General features: G+C 42.2%; 1 protein-coding gene across 1 annotated transcript; it reads right to left on the bottom strand.

Moving 5' to 3' along the window:
• Nucleotides 1–9: 9 nt before the first annotated feature.
• Nucleotides 10–18,625, bottom strand: col9a2 (procollagen, type IX, alpha 2). The gene is made up of 32 exons (XM_010795125.1): nucleotides 18,432–18,625; nucleotides 17,270–17,344; nucleotides 16,175–16,210; nucleotides 16,010–16,072; nucleotides 13,000–13,053; nucleotides 12,733–12,768; nucleotides 11,273–11,296; nucleotides 11,125–11,178; nucleotides 10,966–11,019; nucleotides 9,746–9,796; nucleotides 9,599–9,655; nucleotides 9,446–9,499; nucleotides 8,016–8,069; nucleotides 7,872–7,925; nucleotides 7,359–7,412; nucleotides 7,218–7,271; nucleotides 7,050–7,103; nucleotides 6,904–6,957; nucleotides 6,758–6,811; nucleotides 5,959–6,003; nucleotides 5,813–5,866; nucleotides 5,677–5,730; nucleotides 5,539–5,592; nucleotides 5,384–5,455; nucleotides 4,982–5,017; nucleotides 4,822–4,866; nucleotides 4,393–4,425; nucleotides 4,104–4,250; nucleotides 3,774–3,828; nucleotides 3,464–3,652; nucleotides 2,301–2,378; nucleotides 10–757 (listed from the first exon to the last, which is right to left on the bottom strand). Exons 1-32 carry the CDS (start codon nucleotides 18,501–18,503, stop codon nucleotides 552–554), a joined length of 2,076 nt encoding a protein of 691 aa, XP_010793427.1. The 5' UTR covers nucleotides 18,504–18,625; the 3' UTR covers nucleotides 10–551.
• Nucleotides 18,626–18,951: the final 326 nt, after the last annotated feature.

Genomic DNA, 18,951 nt, shown 5'->3' with positions numbered 1-18,951 from the left:
AAAACACAGTGATTTAAGGATTTGGCTAAAGCTTACAGAGGAGAAAGCATTTTACAGTACAGTACGGAGGGTCGATGTAAATCATTTATTGGTCCTTTTTTACATTTTTAAGAAATCATGTGTGATGTCGCAAAAGAGGCAGCGCAACTAAACTTCAAAACAAGTCTCAAAAATAAAATATTGCATGAGTAAAAACATTTAAAGTGACCGCGGTGAAACAGAGAAGCACTTTCCACCACGCCTGGTTTCAAATCTGTTCCTCTGTCAGGGCTGGGATATTTGTAGGGGACTGACATCATCCACTAGAGACTGCAGAAGGATGTGGGTGCTGCTGTTGTCATGGTGATGTGGGGGGGGGGGGTTAAGATGAGAGTATGTCCCGCCAGTCAAAAACTTCAGTTTCAGGAGGGGGCGCTATACATCCAGTCACTTTTTCATTATTGTCCCTTACCCTTGGTCCTCGGTGTTGTCCTACAGAGAGGAGTGGTCTCCCTCCCTCTCTTTTTCCTCCCCCCTCTCTCTGCTTTGAGCTGCTGATGGAGAGCAGGTCTCTAAATGTTGGGTCCTTTGATGCGGCCCGCCTCCTGTAGTCTGGGGGAGGTGTACGCCGACGCAGCCAGGCACATGGCCGCCTCGCAGAACCCTGGGAGACCCCCATTGCCCGCCTTACCGGGGTACCCCGCCTCTCCGGCTGATCCCTGGGGTCCTCGCTCGCCGTGCCTACCGTCCCGAGCCACACCATCGACACCAGGAGGACCTGTGGGGGGGGGGGGCATTTTAAGAAATTATGCATACATAACCAAATAAACACTTGGATACATAAATTAACTTCATAACCAGAGATGGCAAAAGTACACACATCCTTTACTCAAGTAGAAGTACAGATACTCGTGTTTACAAATACTCTGCGTAAAAGTAGAAGCACTGACTAAACTTCTTTACTCAAGTCAAAGTAAAGAGGGCTTTGAAATGTACTTCAGTAGAAGTACCCATAACTAGCAGCTGTTTTAAAGAGTACCTGACCTCCCTTTATATTAATAGAACAATAATGTCATTGTTAGCTAATGAATGTTTCCATGCTGAACAACGGCAACATGACAACGTTTTCATTGGTCCCTCTTCTTTAGAGAAGACCAGGAAATGATGGATACACGGAGCGTGTTCAAATCAATAGGCACGCAATGACTCTAAATAATAATGATCACGCCACCAAACACACATTCAAACTAAAGGAACCAGCCTGTTTGGAAAATGTAAGAAGTAGAAAGTACAGGTATTTGTGTTCAACATGTAAGAAGTAGAAAGTACAGGTATTTGTGTTCAACATGTAAGAAGTAGAAAGTACAGGTATTTGAGTTCAACATGTAAGAAGTAGAAAGTACAGGTATTTGTGTTCAAAATGTAAGACGTAAAAGTAAAAAGTTGTCAGTAAAATAAGTAGTGGAGTAAAGTACTGATACCAGAAAAATTCACTTAAGTACAGTAACAAAGTATTTGTACTCCACTACTTCCAACCTCTGTCCATAACAATCGACAAATCAGGTAAAGAAAACAAATACAGCAGTACTTATCTTCAGATCTTACCACCTGGTCATTATACATGTTTTGTGTTCTTTAAATTTCACAAATTGTTCCCATCTTCCATCAAAGATATGAACTTGGTTTCTGATAATAATGGGTATTTTCTCCATTCCATACTTCTCATTGTGAGGTAATTAAGTTATTATCTTTTAACCAATTCCTTGTCATTTCTTTAATAACTGCTATTCTTATCACGAGAAATAAGTAGGAATCTTGTATGATATTATACAAACATTTGACATTTCCCAGAAGCTACACAAGACATTAAAAGACCAACATGTATAACTTTGGTTTGCCCACTGCTCACCGCTCACCAGCATTTTGAAGTGGGATTTTGTTTATCCTGACTTTGAATTTGAGGAGTCTTGAAGTAACGAATTTCAGGAGGGATTTAAGACGATTTCCAGGATTCTGAGATCGGAAATCTCCACATCTGATTACCCTTGTGTTCTGTATGCATATCTTTAAGTTGCGGGCACAGGGGAGTGTGTTTTCTGTTTGAATAAGTGTGTACTGTTGCAATCCTACTACATTTTCTTCCTGGAGCATCTGTTAAACGACTGGAGTTAATGATGCTTTTAAAATGCTTCTGAGCAGCCTCTCCTGTGGCAGGAGCGGTAATACCTGCTCTCTCTTTTTGCACCCCCCCCTCTCCTCTTTTGTCAGCGTAACAACATACTGTGTGCGTGCTTCAGTGTAATGTTTTCCACAGCTCTTACCTGGTATTCCTGGGGGTCCTGGTGCTCCTGGGTGGGGTTTACCAGGATCTCCTCTTTCTCCCTTAAGTCCTCTCTTTCCTGGGGAGACAGAGGAGGATGAGCTCAAAAGAAGTGTTTGACAGATAAAGGTCTTTTTAATAACCGTTGCAGGAAAGTTGGAGTATTGCCTGAATTTTTTCTTTTTGTTATCTTGTTACATCTGATTAACTTAAAGGGGACCTATCATGCAAAATGCACTTTTTGATGTCTTGTATAGATAAATATGTGTCCCCGGTGTGTCGGGGAACTCACGCAGCGTCAGAAAATAAAACCCTCTCTCTTTTCCTCCGTACCCAAATCTCTAAAAACGGTGGAACAACGGAGCTGATCCAGATTTGCGTCCGATATGACGTAATATCTGAAATGTGGACCCACGGCCCTATCATAAAGTTGATATCAGAAACAATGCCCGACTGTTTTGGGCCTAATATGGTCGGTGTTTACATTAGCATCGCTAACACTCAGAGCTAACCTGTACTGGAGAGCATGTGTGTGAAGAAGCAGGAAATAAAAAGGAACTCACCTTGTGGTATAACCGGCAAGAGAGAAAGCCTTTGAGCTCCATACTGTTTCAGAGATAATCCTTGATAATCCATGATATGGCGTTTCATCACCGCAGTATTTAGTTTAGACAGTAGCTGCCGGGTCCCACATGAGCTCAGCCCCCTCCTTTTTTATTTTTTTATCACATTTTTTATTTTTTAAAGCTTTATACCCAAAATCAGCACTTTTGAAACAGGAAGTGAAATAGAGGGATATGGCTAGAATGGGTGATCTGTTTGGTGTTTTGAGCAAAACACTTCATAGACATGTTTTTTATATATAGAGACCTATGCTATTGCTTAAAAATAGCATGATAGGTGCACTTTAAAGTACAATCCTTTAACAGCAGATGGCAGCTTCCCCTTGTTGTTGAGAGAGAACGAAAGTTTGTAAACCTACATAAATAAAAAATGATCAAATCTTTAGTGACCTCCGAAGTTCTATCCCCGTGGATTTGTTGTTAAACAGCCTCGTGAACGTAAAAATCGGACAATCCTGATTAATTGCTCGATGAAAGCTCTACTTTAAACACAATATGCGTCATATTTCTAACATATTGATGCTACGCTGCCTCTCTTTACCTTTAAGTCCGGTGTTTCCGACCTGTCCAGGCCCTCCGAACATGCCGGGAATGCCGCGGGATCCAGGTAAGCCATGTTGCCCCTGACTACCAGGTGATCCAGGGGGTCCAGGGGCGCCGGGGGGTCCCATCACACCGGCTCCGCCCAGCACTGCCCTCCTGGCGCTCACCGCCACAGCAGCTAGCCTCTCTGTAACCCACACAGCAGCACATTGATGATTTAATTACCTTTAATGACGGGAGGCGAGAGTAATCTAATCTCTCCCCCCCCTGAGGACATCAAAGGTGAACATCGAGGTCCGGAGGCTCACCCTGCAACATCTTCAGCACCACCTCGATAATATGCTGGTCTGATGCATCGCGGCCCTGGAGAGAGGAAGAGGAGTCTGAGCGATACAGAGAGATGGAATCGTGCATCGGAAATGCGATCGAAAGAGAACGGGACTCAGAATCAGAATACCTTTATTAGTCCCACAGAGGGGACATTTACATTGTTACAGCAGAAAAGAGCCAAAGACAGCTTAATGTTACCTAAGTAGCATGCATAAAACTAATTATAATAACAAAGTTTTTACAAAAATCACTTCCTGTAACAGTTCTGAGGGTTTAGCAGCCAGGTATATTTTGCACAGTTAACTCACCGCTGTCCCTGAAATACCGGACATGCCGGGTACTCCTCGCTCTCCGTTCAGCCCCCTGGGGCCGGGCAGTCCTGAGGGGCCCACGTCTCCAGGTTTACCGGGGTCTCCAGTGGGTCCATTGTGTCCCGTTTCACCCCTGATTCCTTGCTGTGAAGAGATGAGCAAATTCATAGAGTAAAAAAAAGAGCCTGATAAAAAGCGATGATGTTTCAAACTAAAATGAACGACCCTAGAGTAAAGGAGGGAATAAATGACTACGATATTATTTTTGCACACAGTTCATCCTCACCTGTCCTTTGGGCCCGGGTTCACCAGACATACCCTGAGAAAGGAAACGATGAGTTGGTCATATTCTCATTCATCACTTCCAGCGATCATTTCAGAGACACTCATTGAGCAATAATTCAAGAATGAATATTGTATATGAATGTGTTAAAACGCTGCTTTACAGAGCCAACGTGCATCATTGCCTCACTGTCATGTAAATAGCTCACTTGCCATCTGGACTATTATGGGGATTTGCTTGGAAATTCAAAAACAGACTTCCTCTCTTTGTCTTAACGTCTGTATAGTTAATCCATTTCCCTCTATACTGTAGACTGCTCTGATGCATTTTGTAACAATATGTAAAGACCTTCTTCTTATCTTAAGATGGTTGGAGTGTTGCAGACTTCCTTTGTGGTTCAAAAAGTTTTGAAACAGCAACAACGACTTTTACCTTATCGCCATTCTCGCCAGCCAATCCCTCAACACCGGGGTCACCCTAAAAGCGACAGAGAGGAGAAGATGAAAAGGACGGATGGAGAAGGATTGACTCACAGAAATATTTGTCAGCACTGGAGCTGGAATACAATCCGGTTTTAAAAACTGCTACTCACATCGTCTCCCTTTGACCCGCCTTTTCCTTGGAAACCCTGGAAAGAAAGATGGTTTTAGTACACGTAAATGTGGTTAAATCTGGATATTAATATTCCTCAAAAAAAGAAATAACTAAATATTGATTCAAGCCATGACACCGCAGATCACAAAATAAGAAATATGTAGTCTCATCTCTAAAACACGGAAGATGAGGATGCTCTGATTATCATTTATATTGCTTATTTATATCGCTCGCCTCATTCGGTGATTTACTGTGGATTGGTGTGACTTTTATTCACGGGTGAACACTGCCCCCAATGGACACGTCTGGGTATTTCAAGTGTGTTTGAATGTCTGAATGTATGACTGCCCTGTTTTATAAAGCAATATATGTGCTTCATTATGCACACACACGCACAGACCTTGTCCCCCTTGGTTCCACCGAGACCCTGAGCACCGGGAACACCCATTGGTCCTCTCTCTCCTTGTCCTCCCTGTAAAGAGACATTGAAATGTCTAAAGGAAGGTGAAGCCACAGGTGAGTGAACATTTAAATAAATGCAAAGAGGTGTCTTACAGGCTTTCCGACTACTCCCTGTGGACCCACTGCTCCCCGCTGGCCTCTGTCGCCCTGTGAAAAATAAGAAAGGTGAGTTTGTTTTCAAAGTTGCAGTTTTTTTTAGAGCTTTTAAGTGATAATTCTGGATGTATATACCTTGGGTCCGGGAACGCCTTCCATACCAGCCTCGCCAGGAACACCAGGCTCACCCTAGGAGAACACCGTTAAAGATCACCCTACTGCACAATATAAGAACACAAATGTATCCTAAAAATCCATATTTGTTGGTTACCAGAGGTCCTGAGGTGCCTTGCAGGCCAACGTGGCCCCGAGGTCCAGGCTCGCCCTAACAAGCAAAGAGAGATCATGAGATTTAAAACAAATGAAAACCAGGAGAAGTAGAGAAGGTCAATATATATACAATATATTATTACTAACCTTCCCTCCAGGTCCTCCTTTTGTCCCTGGCCCGCCGGGTAATCCCTGCACACAGAGGAAACCAAAAAACTCTTCAAAAGGAAAACATACATTTCATTTGCTGTATTTTATGTTTGAAATGCAGGAAATTATATTGAAAATGCAACTGGTAATATCAGTGGATATTAGTGTGGGGGTGATGGTAGTGGGTGGTGATAATGCTGACATCTAATAGAGTAAAAACATTGGAAATACGTGCAGTGTCAGCTATTGGCATACACCTTACTTTGCTCAGATTGTGTGTGTGTGTGTGTGTGTGTGTGTGTGTGTGTGTGTGTGTGTGTGTGTGTGTGTGTGTGTGTGTGTGTGTGTGTGTTAGAGAGAGGGTATATATTGCAGTAGGGCATAAAGCAGGGTAACTTATAGTGTTTGAGTTTGCAGCAGCCTCAGTGTCACTGCAGTGACCACACAGCCAAGTGTGCATCTCATGCTCCATTACCCTTTAGTCAGAATGACGAGCACAAACACACACACACACACACACACACACGATAAATCACTCGTGTTGGGCGGTAGAATGCTATTTCAAGGTGGTTTAAATTCTAAAACAGCGTGGCTCACAGGGTCACTGTTACCTGGATGAGTGCCCAGAAAACAAAACATAGCAGAAATTACAGGCTGCTTCACGCTGCGTTGTTGAATGGAGGAGGACAGATTGACCCTCTACGTGTTCTGAGTGATAAAAAGCCCTTTACAGATAGATGCCTTCAGTGGAATTTGTGACCTTCCCACCCCAAAGAAACACTGCAGGATCACTCACCGCATGCCCCTGAGGACCGGGAGCACCAGGCCTCCCAGCCAGGCCAGGGCCGCCCTGCAGAAAAAGGAGAACAGAAGAAGATTAAATTGCCTTCTTTTTGCTGCGACTGGATTTTCCTCATCATTATCGCGGCTGGCAGCACTTACCTTGATTCCAGGAATACCAGGTGTGCCATCCTTTCCGTCAATGCCCGGCAGACCCTGAAAAACCAGGCAGAGGAGTCAGCGGACCTCATTTGGCAGACTTTCTGAACACGACTGTGTAGTGTACAAATAAAACTGCGTTCACTCACATTCTCTCCTTTCTTGCCAACCGCGCCCTGTGGGCCCGTGATACCTCGGCTGCCCTGCAGAAGATAACCAAACCAGGGTGAGCGAATGAACAATGCACATCAGGAGAAATATTTAATTGTTTTTTTCAACAGTACATTTCAAGGGGTAACGCTAGGAGAGTCACCTACTTTGTCTCCCTTGTCGCCTGCCCCTCCGGGTGGTCCCTTGGGTCCTTCCTCACCCTGCAAACAGAGAAGAAGTTACATTAGCTGAGGTTTATTCTGGGTACTTTTCTTTAATGTCATTGTAATGTTCGTGTGTGTTCTTACAGGAGGCCCGGGAATTCCTACAGGTCCGTTGATGCCCTTGTAGCCGCGGGGCCCCTATGGGAAAACAAAGAAATGGCCATCAGTCACTTCAGATCAGGGAGGATGCTAAGTCACAGTAGCCTACTATTCATTGTGATAAAGGGGTAATTAGCGCTTAACTCACTTCACTAATGGGAGCTACACAGCCACTCTTGCTTTGGCACTAAGCCGGGGTGCTAACTTGGCTAACGCGGCTAATGTTAACAGTAAGACGGATGGCTACATCGGATCATTAACTACAGATGGAGGCACTGTGGACCCAGACAACCCCAACTCATTAGAGGAGGGGAGAGATTTGTGTTAGCATCATTTCCATATGTCCCCATTGCTGGTAATGGATGATGTTTGTATAGCAGGGGCAGGTCTGTGTGTGCCTCCTTGGTGCTCTTCTTAGAATGAGAACAGCCTCGTGACCAAAGAGAAAGAGGACAAATAAAGTTAGATGTGAGAACAAAAGAGAATGGTGTTACTTACTGCTTCCCCTTTAGGACCCATCATTCCTGGATAACCTCTCAGACCCATCGGACCCTTCAAATTAAACAAGGACGTTCTGTCAGATCGAGATAATACAATAAGTGTGTTATTTTGCCAAGTGACTTAAACAAGCTCATATTATACCGGAGGTCCTGGGATGCCCTGCTCCCCAGAGATGCCAATTTCTCCCCTGGGACCCTGGTGGAGGGAAGGAAGGAGAACAGGCTGATTAGTTAGTCTCTTTCTGTCCTGCTTTCTTTATTTGAGTGACATTGTCCACTAAGTTTGACCAAAGAAATTCAAAGCCAGAAAGGAGATCCAGCTGAAACCAGTCGGTGATGGCAGCTGGTTGCTCTTGATGTCTGAACTGATCATTGATGGTTGCATATGTTCATGTTCAAGTTTGTTAAAAAAGGTCATCTAATTGTAAAAGGGGAAACAACCACCATACTGTAGGCTACTCAATTAACAAACTGGTCAAAGGCAAAGCTAAAACAGTTCTAAATGCTTGTGTTATTATAAGAACAGTTTGAGATTTTGTGAAATACTCCTTCTTGGTTAGATGACTCAATCTCTCAGGCCTGTTTTTTAAGCAGCAGGAGACAGATGGTGATTAGCTTAGATTAGCATGAATAAATGAAGCAGAAGGTAATAGCTAAATTGGGTCTGGCCAAATATATGTCCACCTTAAACACACGTTCACTTAAAAATGTAGTGGTTTCCATTGATTATATGACTAACTACTTCCTAGCGACTGGAAGTCAATGCGCCTGATACCTGTTTTGAAACATCCACAGAATACAACCTGTTTTTGTTCTTATTAAACCAATTTGATACTCATAGTTGTGTTTGTCAGTGACAGGCAAACCATTTTTCTTAAGAACAAATGCAACATTTATATTTCTGGTTAATCTAGTTGGTCTTGTAAAATAAATACCTAACTTACTTCCCAGAGCAGCAACCTGTTTGTCCGGTATAAAGCTGGTCAAATATATCAAAAACAAAGGTTTGGACCATTAGCCCGTTTTAGCTTCTTTACTTTTATTTTTCAGCAGATTCAAAATAACGTTGTTTTTTGGTCTGACTCACATCATCATCAGAAATATAACAAGAAGAAAATGTATCTGTGTTTGGAATGGAACAGCTAGTGGGGATGTCAACTGCCCATGCTGAGTTGAAAAGAGGGAGACACACCACCTTGCACCCCTGTGTCAGGGTGGAGTACAGTGGAGTGTTTTTTAGCATCAGAGGCTAATACCTGGGGCCTGTCTAGCAGTTCCCTTACAGCCTACTGTGCTCATTAACTGTGCTTAATACAGCGAGGGGAGGGGGCTCGTGAACCCTGACTTTCTCATCTTCCTCTCTGGCTCCTCAGCACCCCTTTCATCTGGCTCGCTGCATGCTGACTGCAGGCCCGGGTCTGACTAATCGCAGCCAGATTAGTGCCAGTCATGTGCCTCTGGGGGGCTTCATTAGAGCTAATCCTCACCTTGGCTGGACCCGAATGGTAGGGGGTTTCGCCACATGTACATGTACGGTTGTTTGACTGTGTGTATCCATTCTGCAGAGCTCACCGATTTCCCAATGCTGCCAGGCTCTCCGAGAACTCCAGCACGTCCTTTGTGTCCCTAGAGGGCAACAAAAACGTATGTAGGGTGTCGTAATTTTTTTTTTTAATGTAACATCATTATTTTTTGCTGAATAAATGCTGACTTGAAGATCCTCACCTTGATTCCCTGCAGTCCCTGGGGGCCTTTAACTCCAGCCGGACAGTTAAGAGGGCACTGTTGTCGGGAGAAGGGGAACATATGGATTATGAAAAGCGAGATTGTGTCAGAATAGGTTTGAGAGTAAGTGTTGTCGTTAGGTCTTACCTGGAAGTCGGCACTTCCCTCCTCTCCACCGATGAACTTCCCTGGAGAGCCCTAGACGGACAGACAGATGGATGAAGATAGTCACCTGGTCACAGTGGCCCCTGCTCCAAGGAGCTGAGCCAGCACTCTCTTTATCTATTTCTCCCTCCATCTTTCCTTCTATCTGTTTATAGATTGACTTAGGAAGTAAAGTATCTGTTCAGGGGGCTGATGTATTCCTGCTACAGTCAGATGAGACAGCCCACTGATCTAATGGGGGTTTATTTACCCTAGGATAGCACTAAAGCTAAACAAATACACTCCCATGGGCTGGGAACATCACTCTCTGTGAAGTCACACCCACTGCTTGGAAGCACACAGAGATGCACACAGGGGAGAACGCACACCGGTGAAAAATAGACTTGAAAGTGTAGCGCTCAGAACAGTTTGAGATAATTCACCCCCTGCTGTCTGCGGGGACCCGATGAAGCAGCACTGTGCGGCGCTAGCTGCTTAGCTATCCTCGAGTATATTATGAAAGCATTTCAATTGCTGCTGGTTTTGTAGAACAGAGCACACATCAACATAGCTTTAGCCGATGTGATGTTTTCACAGTGATCCTATCAGGAATATCTATAGACAATGTAACTGCAATTACGTTGATGTAACCATATGGTGCATTTCGTATAATGGGCTTCTAGTAGCCTGATGTCATCAACATCACTGAAAAAAGGTTTAGGTTTAACCATTCAACACAGTTTAGCTCACTGTTTAACCATCAGCCAGTAATAGCTTATTGTAGATATTAGTGTTACATTACATAACACTTAGCTGTCAAACTCAAACTCCGAACAACAAGGAAAGTGCAGATATATTCACTTCAAGCAAGATCATACCATAGTGAGTGCTGGTGATTTAGTTACAAGGCCTAAAATATCACAAAAATAACGTATTTGCCCATACAGTATATATTTGAAGTATTTTGAAACAGTTGCATAGTTTTTCCACCAGAGGGAAATGACTAATACGTGTGTTTAGAGTACTGTATTGGTGGGACCTGCAGAGTATTATACAGTAGTTTAAAGTTACTACGTTTTGTTCTATGGTGTATTTTCAGAAGATGTTATTATATAGCAATCCAACCTATTTATCTCAGGTTTGTGTCATCCATCAGGATCATGTTTATTCCACTATGAATCAGAGAGATAAAGGATGGATAAGATATTTCCTCTACAACTTACTGGCTTGCCAGGAGGTCCAGGAAGTCCAGAAGCTCCGGATGATCCCATACCACCCTAAATGAAACAGATGGAAAGAAGTTGTTGATCAGAATGTCACAGTAAAGATAACTTCACTTCTTTGAGAGGTTTGTAAGCAGTGAATTAAAACTGTTTTCCTACCTTTGGTCCATTTATTCCAATTTCACCTGGAAGACCAATTGGCCCTGGAGCGCCCTACAGAGACACAAGGCATACACATTCCAGCATCCGCAAAAGTATGTCAACACATCAAAGCAATTAAGTGATACAAACCAAACAAGCTACTTACAGCCAGTCCTGGGAGGCCGGGTCCCTGCGTGGACAGAAGGGACGAGGGGTTAAACCACTGCATAACAAGTGGAACCAATCCATCAAAGTATCAATTAACATTGGTGAAAGCCAATTATGATCGGAGGCAGTCATTCAGTAATGTTTTGCTGTGTAAACAGAGCTCGAGAAGAACAGAGACGCCCAGCGCAATCACTTTATGTTCGCTGTGTGTTTTGCTTGGAATTAATTATAAACAAAGTAATTAAGTGAGTAAGCCTTCTTGGAGGAAGAGCGGCCCACAGGTTGGGTCTCCTGTCTGAGCAGGCAGCTGGATGTTCACGCACAGCCCCCCCCCCACACCTGTTAATGCTAAACAAGGGATTTACCTTATAGTGTTTCATTCAAGCGTAACATTGGATAAACCTGGACTTCATGTTTTATAGTTTTGGATGGACACTGAGCACCATCTAGTGGTCTTAGGCTGTGCTACAGATAAAGTGCTGGTATATTCATTGTTTCTTTTTGCAGTGATATCTAATGCATAATGTAAGCATTCCTCTCTATTAAGGACTCTGTAGAAGTGTGGCTTATGTCAGCTGTGGAAGGCATCTGCCACATCTGGGTAGACGAAGCCCAAAAGGGGGCACAGCTGGTCAGGCATCCATGCATGAAGGCAGAGACTCAGGAGGTTGCCACTGTCAGACCAGCTGGTTTGAAACATGTTTGTTTGGAAACTGACGTGACTTAAGCGATGCATAATTTAGCCCTGCATCACTCAGGTTCATAAGTATTATGACAATTTGATGAAGATGAAATGTTATATAATTTGTCATGTTGTACCTTTTACTCGGGTACTGTACTACGTAGTAATTATTTTCTTTATTACGTTTCATTTATATGTATTAAATATGATGCAATAAGCCTGTGGTTTCCAGCATTTTTGGCTTGTGACCCCTTGTAAAAAAGCTATGTCTAGTAGGAGCTCTTAATCGTGATTTAGTTGGCAGCAGTTCTGGCTAAAAGATTGTCAATACCCAAATTAACATTTAGCTAAAATTGACACTGTTGTATCAACATGCATGACTAACAGACCGAATGAAGCTAAAGCCAAAACATTTGATTATATTGAATCTGTACTTGACCTTCCAAAGTTTTGTCAGACAGTCAGTGGCTAAGTGGAGCACTTTTATTGAAGTACATTGACTGTGTGAAATTGCAAAGAGCGATACTTTGAAGCTTGTTAAGCAGCAGCCGTCTACAGCTATCTCGCTGAATACTGGACTAGTTTTAAAACTGTTACTTCCATTAGCCATGTAGGCTCAAAAGCATGGGGAAATAGTGTACAGGACAAAAAACACCAAAGGTCTCGCTTTAGTACAAAGTCTGGGTACGTATTCCCACACATTCAGAATGACATTGAAAAATATAAGATATTCACTCGTCACTTAATGACAGCAAATACATAAATAATTTACTTACAGGAAGACCAGGTTCCCCAGTGGGTCCAGATTGACCCTGCAGGCAACAGACAACAACAATATTATTATACTAGTGACCTACCTGGTCTCACATCATTACTGTAGTTACTTACTCTCTGGTTAACAGGGGTTAATTGTTAGGTTCAGCTTTCACATTACACGTTTATGGGAGCATGACCCCAATAGTTATTCCTTTTTTTGTTGTTAAACAGGTTTTTCACATGGATTCTTTTTAATCACGTGTTCAGGTGGAGGTTTGGACACTTGCCTTCGGGCCAGGGTTTCCAAAAGGACCGCGATCCCCCTTTGCTCCAATCAGACCCTGGAGACAGACAGAGAGACATGTTAGCAGACCGATAGGCTCGACATGCATAGGGAAACATGGCCATTAAAAGACATTGAAGAGGTTTAAGATTACATTATTATTTACCACTGTGTTTCCCATGGGGTATATGGGAACCTGAACTCACCTTATAAAAAGGACTTATCACAGATTTAATCGAAGCTGACACTGTTTTTGCGATTAATTAGGAAACAAACCTGAGATTGGGATTCCAGGGCGGATTACTGACTAAATCTCTGAGGAATGCATGAGTGTGTGTGTGTGTGTGTGTGTGTGTGTGTGTGTGTGTGTGTGTGTGTGTGTGTGTGTGTGTGTGTGTGTGTGTGTGTGTGTGTGTGTGTGTGTGTGTGTGTGTGTGTGTGTGTGTGTGTGTGTGTGTGTGTACTTCTGTAAGCATGTGACCAAGAGGCCTTGGCACTCAATTCACCTCCAACCCAGACTGTAGCTGCACTACAAATCAAGTATTAAGTTGAATCGATCAGTACCCTGAAGCTATAAAATACTGTAAGACAAATTTGGCTGTGTATATCTGCGACTCCTCTCTACCTGTGATTATCAGAGACTTAATAGGAATCATCATGAGATATTGGCTTTGACAGAAGTCTGGTATATTAATCTCATCGTGTAGACGTGCTTATCATTTGTTTACAAGGCTCTCCATTTACCTCTGCAAAGCTAATTTCTGGAAAAAGATGTGAAAACAAGCTGTAATGACTAAATCCCCACGTTGACAAAAACAAATAGTTGAGAGAAAATGAGGGTCCATTTCACAGGGAACTTATGAATGCTTTAATACGATAATTATCTGCAAATGTGGAGTTGCTTTATGTAGTTACATCTTGATTTGGAAAAGGAGAAGTGCTCTAAAAATCATTTTAAAGTTAAAACAACCTGTCGCTAACTAACATACATTTCGGATGAGTATGTATTTTGTCTCAAACCTTGACTTTATAATCAGTTTCATCGTTTCATTTCCAGTTTACTTTTCTCATTAAACCCATTGTGTGCATGCTTAAAGTGAAATATGTATAATACATCTTCTTCCCCATTAGGCGTCTGCAAAGCCAGACAATGTCTAGAATCCAGGAGATATCTTCCTTGAAAGTGGACACTCAATTCTGATTGTTTTGACAAATGCTATTCTATTGCTTTGAAGTCCTAGATATGCTATGGTTGAAATCAGTAGTAGGCTGACACGTAACCAAACGAGCAAACCACACTGCTGATAAGGACTATTTTGACACTAATACAATCTCCACTGTAACAACTCTCCATATACTTATGTCTATTTTATCACTCCAAACACATGACATGTGCATTGTCATGGATACACCAGCAAAGATTTATACAAATAACACAGGGAACCTTTCATCAAAACATTGCTGTAGGCCTACTAGTGTGCAAAAGTATACGACAGGGTCCCCCTAAAAGTTTGATATCATTGTCAGTGAACATTGGGATACATCCTGCCTATATACAATTATTTCCTTGTACAACATCCTTTGAATGTTGTTTCTAAAAGAAAAATGCATCACTTTGTTCTCTTACAGATTATTTTACCAATAACTGTGGCTAAAATCATCCATTGAAAGTTATTTGGCTTTCATTGAAAGACTTCTGTTACATTCCCTTTCTTTATGCTGATCTTGCTATTCCTATGGGATTGGTATCACATTTGTTTACCGTAATTTTCGGACTATAAGGCGCACCTGAATATAAGCCGCAGCAGCTAAATTGAATGATGTGTACATATATAAGCCGCACTGGACTATAAGCCGCAGGTGTTTTAATGTTTAATTACCATATGTAAGGGTTCGTGCACAGAGGGGATTGTCAGGAAAGAGATGGCTGTTTGAGGAGGCTCCCATTTATTAACATTTCAACAAACCAGTTGCATATTTGCATAACGTATTCAAGTGTTACCATTTAGTGCAATAGTAGCTACAGAACATGTACTGTGTAAACTGTACNCATTCCCTTTCTTTATGCTGATCTTGCTATTCCTATGGGATTGGTATCACATTTGTTTACTCACATTTTGTTTCCTCCTATTAACCTTAGATGCATAAGTGGGTCTTTTTTGACCCGGTGAGGTGCTTTTCTTGAAGTATCATTTCATATTCAAGCTATTCCTCAAAAAACATGTTTTGGATATCATGCCATTCACATTTTTAATTTACATTTTATACATTTTAAGAAATTGTAGTTTTTGTATTACTACCCCAAGCTTCCATTCCAACTTTTACAATGTTAATGTAATTAAAACTAAAATCAGTCTCCCAGTTTCCCAAATTCTCTTAACCCTTAGATGCACGAGTGACTGGACCCTACACTCTTCCATACAGTAAGTGGGTCAAAAATGACCCGCATGCATTTTCTATGGAATTTCGTTTTTTTTTCAAAATGTAAAAACAAATTCTAAAATTCTAAATAGTGAAAAATTAAATATAAAATATTTCTAGTGTGAACCAAAATATAATACTAAATATTATACAAGTGATTTTCCTTAACCAAAATGACAAAAATGGCATAAAAACACATATTATTCTATTACGGGTCCTTTTTGACCCACTTATGGAAGAGTGTAGGGTCCAGTCACTCGGGCATCTAAGGGTTAAGAGAATTTGGGAAACTGGGAGACTGATTTTTCTTTTAATTACATTAACATTTTAAAAGCCATTTCTGTCAGTGTTGCACTCTCTCTGTTCATTTCAATCAGGTTTATTGGCATAAACAAAAACACGTTGTTGCCAAAGTAAGTTCACAGAAGATTTACATATCCCATTTTCAGGTGCAACATTCAGGTTCTAAATTATAGCTGCTTTCAAAAAACAATACAATAGTATACAGTTTGATACAACTATTTCATAAAATAATAAATCAATCAACAAAATAATGTTTTCTCTCTCTTAAAAAACATAGTGGGTTTACTTACATCAATGCCGTTCTCTCCTGGCGCTCCATCGAGGCCTGGCTCTCCTGGCTCTCCCTTCAGTCCCTACAATTAAACACATTATTGTCAACCAGGAAGTCTGTATAAATACAATTCTAAAAATAAATGATGATATAACTCTGAATAAACAGTGCAGTAGAGACTTACAAGTGGACCAGGGGTCCCAGGAGGTCCTTTTTCTCCCTGCAGACACAGAGAGAAGATGTTGATGTTTTGGTATTTGGGGTTAATTCAAAAGAGTAGAGGAATGGGACGTATGACCTTTTAAACTCATTTATAACACTCATTAGTTTTCTCATATCTGTGTCTAACTATCACCACAGAGTCATTCATCACTGGTACATCTGACAGTAGACTGAAGCTAATTGCCCTACAGTTCACTGTGCAGGTTCTCAAAAGTATTAATCATACCTTTTACCATAGTTAATCTAAGTGCTTCTCCTGTTTTTGTGATATTGATTAATGTGTTGAAGACCTACTTAGCAATAAACCCGATTCTGATCCTATTTTCTTTTACGACTTGTTGTGTTGTTATCTTGAACTTGCATAGAGGTTCTTCCAGGCAGAGACACATGCTGAAAATATAAGTAATTATGTTGTAAATCAACTTGATGAGGTCTTATCAGACTGTTCTTGCTGAGATTCCTATCAAAGCATCATCCCACCTATCCTGTGGCAGAGACCCAACATGTTAAAGTGTACTGATGAGAAAGCTACACCTTCCACTTTGGACAAGGCATCATTGTGGGAGGTGTTAATGTAATAACTTGACCCAGCTGGTGGCACCACATGCTGAGGACTAACAGTAACTCAGCACTCATCAGTCAGAATGCCTATTCATGTAACAAAAGACTACATGAATAGGAATGCAGATTAAAATAACAGAGTTGTTTTAGTTAATCTACTAAGTACTAATCACTTCTGGGACAGGACTAACTTCAGGGTTTTCCTTGCTCTGCTAGCTCAGCAGCTTCCATTTCCAGTATATTTATACAACCTGTGTGTAGTTAACCCTGAAATATCTCAAATGTATCACATTACTGTGACACAAACCCATGATTGAGGCAAGGGTCCCTTCTCAAAGACCCCTCTCTCTGCTGAACAGAGCTCTTTTGTGCCGCTGTGTTTTTCTTAGCAGCGCCCTCTGCTGGTAAGACCGCAGGGCAGCACATGAAGGTATTTCTCAGGCACAATGATGCTCTTTGTGACAGATCTGCTGGGCAAACCTGTGTGGATACTCACATCCATGCCGTCCGACCCGGGGGTGCCGGAGGGGCCTGGTGGGCCGCCCTGGCCCTGAGGTCCAGGTGGACCCCTCTGAAACACAGGCAGAAAGACATGTTAACACTATGTTAACAAAGAACATTCATGGACATCTTATACTACTGTGTAACTATTGAACCAATAATATAAACTGGATAATCCTGTATCAACATGCATTTTAAGGTGACACTGTAAGAGCTAATACCAGAAGGCTTAATCACATTTAAATAAGTGTACTAATGTTTTATTGAATGTAAAAAATAAAGTGTAAATCATATTAGTTAACTAACTCCTGTGATGAATGACAGACCAGCATACAATTGGCAGATTCAATGCAACTGTATTGTGTGTATCACATTTATAAAACTCAAAAACAGAACCAAAATAAAGAGAAACATTGAATATTATTGAATACAATCGGTTAGTGAGAAGGGTCAAATCAAAGGAATGAGCAGGAATGTGGAAGGAGGGATCATGAGACTGGCACTGTTTACCCCCCACCCCCTCCCTATGTCTCCACAGCCTGATGAATATCATCCAATTCTGTCAGGTGATAAAGCTTTTTCAAATCCGATTCTTCAAGAAAGAAATGTGAGAAAAAAATCAGAATAATCCTTAGAAGACGTCCAGCTGATTTCACATAGGTGTCTGTTTGCATAGGGGCTTTCACGCTCAGTTAACAGAGTTAGCGTGTGTCAATGCCCACTTGTGTCCATCTTTGCCAGGGCCGTGAAAAACAAAAATAGTCTTCAACGTTTCTCTCCAAATTTCAAAGGAAAAAAACGCCAAGGCCGAAAAAAGGAGACCAGGTAATGGCGTATCCTTGCCTTCAACAGTATCTCCTCAGTCTAATCTTCAAAAGAGATAAGAGTCCAGACACGATAAGGATGATAATCCACAGGAGATAGTCCGGTTTCATTTTTTCTCCACAGCAGAAAAACTCATTTCAAGCTCTTTCTTTTACATGCATGCTACAAAGCAAGATGATCACCACAGATAGACCTTTGTTACATCAACCTGCAGCGTTTAGATCACTTCCACCAGCACCAAGACAACCTTTAACATCACATCAAGACTTTCCAGAGGCCCTGAACCACACTGAACCCCAGAATAAAGGCCTCTATGCCCCTTGTCCACTCACCACTTGGGCCAGAGCCAGGCACAGGGTCTGCAGAATGACCCAGGTCTTCAGCAAGGCAGAGAGAGCAGCCATGGTGCCTCTCCTCGGTTCACCAAATCCTCTCTTTTCTCTCCTGTTTCTGCTCTCTTACTCCTCTCCAGGCCGGCACAGTGCAGAAAAGTGGTGGAGCAAAGCTGTCCGAGAGGCAGGAGTGGGGGGGGCACACCAACCTACACACACGACACACACACACACACACACACAACACCACCACACACACACACACACACACACATCACACAAACACACACCACACACACACACACACGCGCAACAACACACACACACACACACACAAACACCACAACACAACACACACACACACACACAACACACACACAAAGAGACGAAAGGTCATTACGGGTCGACCTTTTGAGAGAGAGAGGAGACAGGTGGAGGAAGGTGGGAGGGTGGGGTGGAGTGCGGGGAGACGAGGAGCTCACCTAAAAAGTCCGACACGTGTATCCGGGGGGGGGGGGGG

The sequence above is a fragment of the Notothenia coriiceps genome, unplaced genomic scaffold, assembly GCF_000735185.1.
Source record: "Notothenia coriiceps isolate Sejong01 unplaced genomic scaffold, NC01 NC01_scaffold00037246, whole genome shotgun sequence".
In the NCBI taxonomy this organism is placed as follows: Eukaryota; Metazoa; Chordata; class Actinopteri; order Perciformes; family Nototheniidae; genus Notothenia; species Notothenia coriiceps.
This window is presented reverse-complemented; position numbering and strand designations above follow the sequence as displayed.

Coding starts and splice junctions, on each gene's coding strand:
- col9a2 (XM_010795125.1), bottom strand. CDS start 18,503: ATGGCTGCTCTCTCTGCCTTGCTGAAGACCTGGGTCATTCTGCAGACC. Junction 7,413..7,871: donor TGGGTCCTAAAGGGGAAGCA/GTAAGTAACACC, acceptor GTTTTCCCATAG/GGGCCCCGCGGCTACAAGGG. Junction 4,251..4,392: donor AACCCGGGCCCAAAGGACAG/GTGAGGATGAAC, acceptor ATCTCTTCACAG/CAAGGAATCAGGGGTGAAAC.